A 6,368-nucleotide genomic window follows, 5' to 3' on the forward strand; every position below is an offset into this window, starting at 1 on the left:
AAGTCCTTGGAAGCTACAGCTGGGGACATGAGGAACTTTGGACCCTTTGGGAGATGCTATTTGTCCTGATGCTGTTATTTAGCCCACCCATACCATGGATCAAAGATGGGTTGTTTTCATCAGAGCAAAGGAAACCAAGAATGAAGAACACCCACCATGTGTGGGAGCAGCAGAAGATGCTTATGGTCAGGCCACCTGAAGTACCTGCTAGTGACAGGGACCATGGTACCTTTAAGGAACAAAAGCAATTTAAAATTCATTTCTCTGTCTCAACTTCGTGGTTGCCAGTGAGAAAACTGGTTCTGCATCATTTCCTCAAATGACAGATTTTTTTCCTTATTGTTACTGTTTTAACACGATTTGTTTCCCTATCCTCTGCTGTTTCCTCCACCCTCTGCAGAGGATCCTGTCCCTTCACAGCATGTCCACAGACAGTATTCAGCATAACTGAGTGGGTGGAAATCTCCACAGGGGTTGTGAAAAGCACTGCTGACAGAAGAGAAATGGCTCTGTCAGGGGCAGATCCTCCTGGCACTTGTTCTTGCTCCAGTGCTTCCACTGAGAAGTTTCCTTCCTTGTATTTATGCTGAGTGCCAGATTGTCCTGGTTTCAGCTAGGCTAGAGTTAATTTCTTCTCAGTAGCTGTTAGAGTGCTGCGTTTTGAATTCATAATGAGAATGGTGTTGATAACACACTGATGTTTCGGGTTTTTGCTAAGTTGTGTTTATCCTAAGTCGAGGGCTTTTTTCCTTGTCTCGTGCTCCGCCAGTGAGGAGGAGAACAAAGGAAACTGGGAGGGAGCATAGCTGGGACAGGTGACCTGAACTGACCAAAGGGACATTCTACACCACAGAACATCATGCCCAGTATATAAACTGGGGGGAGTTACCCAGAAGGGGGACCAGTCTGGGCTTGGGAAGAGGGGTCTGGCATGGGGCAGTGGGTGGTGAGCAATTGTATGGTGCATTGCTTGTTTTTCCCTTTTCATTATTATCATTCATTATCATTTACCATTGTTGTTGTTGTATTTTACTTTATTTTCAGTTATTCAACTCTTCTTATCTCAAACTGCGAGTTTTACTTTGATTCTCCTCCCCGTTCCACCACGGTGGAGGGGTGAGAAGGAGGTTGGGTGAGCGGTTGTGTGGTGCTTAATTTCCAGCTGGGCTTAAACCACAACACAGATGAACTGCTTGTGCCTCTGCTCTAATCCACAGGTCAGGACGGCGAAGGAAAAAGATCATGAAAAACAAACTCCTTTAAAAAGAAAAATGTTCTTTTCTCCTCTCAAATTAATGCTTAGAAAAATGCTTCAGTGCTGTACTGAGACCCTTGGTGCAGTTTCAGTGCTCTTTCATTTTCTGCTGGGTATAACAGTGTCAGGTGGTACCAATTTTGGGAGCAGTTTCTATCATCCAAGCACCTATTGATGTGAACTTTGCTGAAACTATCTCTGTTCACAGGTGTCTCTGGACAGACCTGATAATAATTTTCTCCCTTTGGGTATAACATAGTGAAATGTTCTACTTCCTAACACCTATCCTTCAGCTTATAAGTACTTTCTCAATGCCCATGTGATAATTAAAGACTATTACTGTCAGCTAGAACTTAGTGAAATCCTGGAAATTAAGGAATGCTTCATCAGGTGAAGTTAAATTGCTATAGTTTTACTGGCTAGTAGCATTGAAGAGCATTCATTGTATCCTACCCAACCTAGGCAAATGCAGTGGCAGACTCTGTGATCTGAAGGTTATCTGCTGTATGGCCTTCTCTCTTCCCTATCCTATCTATAGGATACTCCTGTAACAAAATTGTTCTTTGGTGTCTCTTATCGGTCATTCCTTCCACCATACAAAGTTCCATTAACACTGACCATTATTTCACAAGAAGCTTTGCATCACAGCACATTTCTGGTGATAATTACTCCATTACCTGTTCCATCAACCTCTTCCTTTAGTCACTGCTTCCAGGAATAAAAAAATTTCCATGGAGCTGCATCTTCTCTTACCCCAATACTCCCATGCTGAGTGGTTAAATTGGGCATGGTGCCAGGGTTACTGATAGTGTTGATTTGTTTTGTTGAATGGCTGCTCTGTTTTGCTTCTGAGTTCAGTGTACTTCTGTAAAGGCTGAAGCAATTAATACAGAAAATGGCAACTCTTCAAAAGCTTTGGGGTTCTCTTGGAAACAATGTGCTGTATGAATTTTCCAAAAGAAGGTGCAGTCTAGTGAAGGTCTGCCAAAAGGAGTTTAAAGCTCAGATACAACAATAAGTTTGGCAATCTGTAGATCTGAGTTGGAGATCTAGCAACATGCCCATTCCACCAGCAGAAGTTATTTTTCATTTGAGATAACAATGGAGACACATAAACATGATGCTGTTCCAAAGCCAAAAGCTTTTCCTGCAAAGTTTTAAACCTGCATGGACTTCCCAACCTACTCATGCTCCAGAGAAAGAGTCTCAATCCCCAATTCACCAGCACTGGAGATGGGAAGCTTCCATTCAAACAGCCTGTTTCCCTTTTGGAAGCCTGTCAGCCACTCAGTACCTGTTCCATTATTCTCTGTTTAGCCTAGTTTTCAATACCACAAGCTATTGTGGCTCCTGTCACTTCCTCTGAATGACAACCTAACAGCTCTCAGCTCCCACTCTGAATGCAAGATGCAGCCATTTCATTCAAGATAAAAAGAGAAACCAGTGTCCTACCTGCAGCAATTCCCATCTTCCCATCCACAGACACAGACACAGCCGTGCTCACTGTCACCACTTTTGGCAGGCCACCTCCCTCTGTCAAGACACAAATACAGCAGGCTTGGTTAACTTACCCCCAAAAAGGAGTAAAATACAGCAGGAGAAGCTTGCCCACACATTTTCCCATCCAGGACAGTGTGTACATATGCCTCAACTCTGAAACACCCCAGAATTTGGACGGCTGCATCTTTCAAGACACATAAGCAGCCTAATGGACTATGAGTGGATTTTCTTTTTCTCTTCTCTCTGGCTCATGATACAAGTGGCATCCTCAGCATAAAGGAAGCACCCAAGGCTGGATGGGGCTTCGAGCAACCTGGTCTCATGGAAGACATGCCTGCCCATGGCAAGAGGTATGGAACTAAGTGACCTTTAAGGTCCCTTTCAGTCCCAAACGTTCCATGATTCTGGGATAAAATGTGAAGGATTGGCCTCCTCGATTTTGGGCATGTGGAGCTTCTCTTAGGCCTTCTCTTAGCTGTTCTGCTCAATGTGCCATCTGAACTCTGGAGACAGAGGAGAAGCAGGACAGGTAATTCCAACACCACTTGCACAGTGAAGGCCAGGCTTATGTCTAACTCTTACCCAAGCCAGGCCAGCACTTCAAACTGCAGACACAGCACTTCCAGGTGCTTCCAGAGTGCACTCCATTTTAGGAACAAAGTCTTCTGGGACTTTGTTGCCTAAACTCTCTTATGCTCCAGGGTCTCCCAGTTCTCCTTGAGCTACTTCTGTAAGCATTCTGTAGGTCCTGTGACACATCTGCCAGCCCTGTGCAGACCTCTGAGCTCCCACAGGGCATTTAAAACCACATGGCTGGATGGGCTCAAGCAACTGAACCCCACCTCCCTTTGTCGGTGCAGTTGTTTCAGCCTGCAATTGTCCATGTGGCAGATTCCCTTTGTGTATTTTTTTAAAGTGATTAGATAGCTTCAGCTGGGGCACCTCTTTGGGAGCTGCCAGGGGACAGTCTGGAGGCCAGCCTGATGGATGTAGTCTGCACCTGCTTCCCTCCTCACGTGCTCTGTGGAAATCTCTTGCTTAGACAGATGGGTCAGGGACTCTTCCCTTCCCCACAACTCCAGCATTTGTTTCTGCTTTCCACGTCTGCCTTTATCATTCTAGGTGTGTCCAGAGCACAATTCAGCACCTACCACAGTTCAGCCTGCAAGCTCTGACTATTCTGGCTTTGTTTTTTGATCAAAGCCAGATTAACCTGCTCAAGTGTCTCAAAAGTGGTAAAACTCTTGCAAAACAAATACTCAGCCCACATCCCTTGGGCATGATCCTGCCTTTATGGTGAACCCCAAATGTCTTGTTCTAGGATGGGACAAAGAAGCAAAATACACACAGGCTTTCTAGAAAAAAAAAAATCTGCCCAACACATGAAAAATCTGGGTTGTAAGAACAGTGCTACTTGACATGCAGAGGCTTCCCTGCTGTCCTTTTATCTCTGAGACTTCTGGACACTGGAAGGAGGTGCTGTGCCTAAATGATCCTGATGACCTGCAGTCATTTCCTGCTGGTCTCCTCCTCAACAGAGAGCTCTTGGGGGTTTTCCTTCTTAGATGATTAGAAGTCCATCTGCCATGAAAACCTCCTGAAACAGCAGGGGATTTGTGGAAAACATGAAAAGGGGACTTCAGCATCTGATAGAATTTAGTAAGAAACTGGGTGGCCTATTTTGGCTAAAATGTGGGGCAGCCCTGCTTCATCAGATGTCGAGGAAGGCCCTGGACTGTGCTTTACAGTGAACCACTGTCTCAGAAGCACTGGGTAGTATTTCCTGACGCTTTCCAGGCATATTGTGTGATCCCATGGATCACAGTCTCTCTAAGCCCAACTGCTCATCCCTAAAGAGGCTAATAATCTCCCTTACAGTTTAGGGCATGAGGTCTTCAGGGCCAAGTGCTACTTCTTACAATGTGCCTGCAGGGTTTCCAGGTGAATGGGGTTCTGAACTTGATTGAAGCTTCTGACCCATGGCCATGTGAAACCAGGAACAGTGCCAGCTACTTGTCTTCTGGCTTCATCCCAAACTAGCTATGACTTCTAAGAAGGCCACAGCAAGCCACAACCTCAATGTTTAGCCAGCAATGACTACTGTGGCCTGGGTAATGGCTGCCCTGGGAAGTCCCACAGGGTGTCACTGCCTGGCTTTCCAACCAATGCTCTATTCCAAAGAGCAGATGCCATGGCTTGCAGGGGAGTAAAAGGTCCCTCCTGCCATCTCTCCACACCTGCCTTTTAAGTGAGATGTAAGAGTGCTGGGCAGAGAGAGGCTTTTGTAGGTTTCGAGTATTTTCTCTTTCCATTCCTTTCCCTTTCCATCCTGGTTCATCTCTTGCCTCCCAGGCTGGTTTTCTTCTCTTTGCTACTTGCTTTCCCACCCACCAGACTCCCACCACTGTGCCACAAAAAGCTTTAACAGCTACAGTGCCGAGCTCTGTGACAGAGGAGGAGAGCTAGGGGCCAGGGAGGAGCACAGAGGGGATTTCTGCCTTCTGTGGAGGAGTCTCACATGAGTATTTTGTTTTGCTTGTTTCTATTTAGGCTCTTCTGCTCTCTTCCAGCCTTTGAGAAGGTCCTGGCTGGCCCTGCATACTCACAGGAACCAACACCCTAAGCAAGAGATACTGAAAAGCCACTCCTTGCTTTCTTCTAGCGTTTGAACTTCTTTGCCAAGCAAGAGATGCCATATTCTAGTACTAGGATTGGAAGGATGCAGGGCACCAATGCTATGGAAGAGCCTTCCCCCTCCACCCTTTTCCTCCATCATCTTCCATAACAAACCCATCCTTTCCTGTCATGGAAAGCGGTGATGGAAAAAATGATACCCTCTAAACTTAGACTTCCTGACTGTTTGCTGGTCCCTCACCAGCAAACCCTGACCTGTTACTGTCATCCAGCAGGGCTGATGTTGTTCCCTCCCAAGCCTGGCCACACCTATGTGTCTCATCCCTTCTGCAACACCTTTCCTGTTCCCTTGTCATGTTTCGTGTGTTTTCCAGCCCCGCAAAAACCTTGCGTTCCCCCAGCTCCTGCCTCCCTAAACCTTTCCATCTACCCGAGCCCTGCATTTCCATTTCCATCCTTCCCCTCCCCTGTAGCCCTGCATTTCTCATTCCTGACTGCCTTCCCCACACCTTGTAGCTTCATCTTTCTGCTGTGATTGGTATCGTGGCCATGACCTCTCTGTCCCTACGCTGGTGCGAAGGTAACGCCAAGAGGGCAGGTCTCAGCCCTTCCCAGCAGGCGGGAGGCAGCGATAAAGGGATCGGGATGGGCGTGCTGTGGGATGCAAGGGGAGAAAAGCTTTTTTAACTGCTCTGTGTTCAGGCTGGCGTTACCTGAATCATCTTCTGAGACAATGCTGTAGATGAAGCTCCCGGGGGGATGCTCGGCCGCCCTGCGGTACCACAGAGGGAAGTGGTCCATGGTGAAGATACTTTCCTTGTCCTTCTGTGTCAGGAATTTCCTGCCGGGAGAAAACACGTTGCTCACGGTGCGGAGGAGCGGCAGCCCTCCTCGGGACAACGCAGTGGGACACCTGCGGCAGGGTGCACGGCCGGCATCTCATCGCCCGGGGCTTTCCCGTGGGCGAGGGCACACGGTG

At 47.2% G+C, this 6,368-nt stretch overlaps 1 protein-coding gene across 1 annotated transcript in view; it reads right to left on the reverse strand.

The window, feature by feature from the left end:
- Positions 1 to 6,368, reverse strand: part of CACNA2D4 (calcium voltage-gated channel auxiliary subunit alpha2delta 4) — a gene marked incomplete at both ends in the record, with an annotated part of 126,706 nt that overhangs the window by 66,234 nt on the left and 54,104 nt on the right. Inside the window, 2 exons of the mRNA XM_017726195.1 lie at positions 2,708 to 2,788; positions 6,103 to 6,230. Coding sequence (XP_017581684.1) covers positions 2,708 to 2,788; positions 6,103 to 6,230 — 209 coding nt within the window. The remainder of the gene's footprint in view (positions 1 to 2,707; positions 2,789 to 6,102; positions 6,231 to 6,368) is intronic.

This window comes from Corvus brachyrhynchos, unplaced genomic scaffold, assembly GCF_000691975.1.
Source record: "Corvus brachyrhynchos isolate BGI_N302 unplaced genomic scaffold, ASM69197v1 scaffold191, whole genome shotgun sequence".
Lineage (NCBI taxonomy): Eukaryota > Metazoa > Chordata > Aves > Passeriformes > Corvidae > Corvus > Corvus brachyrhynchos.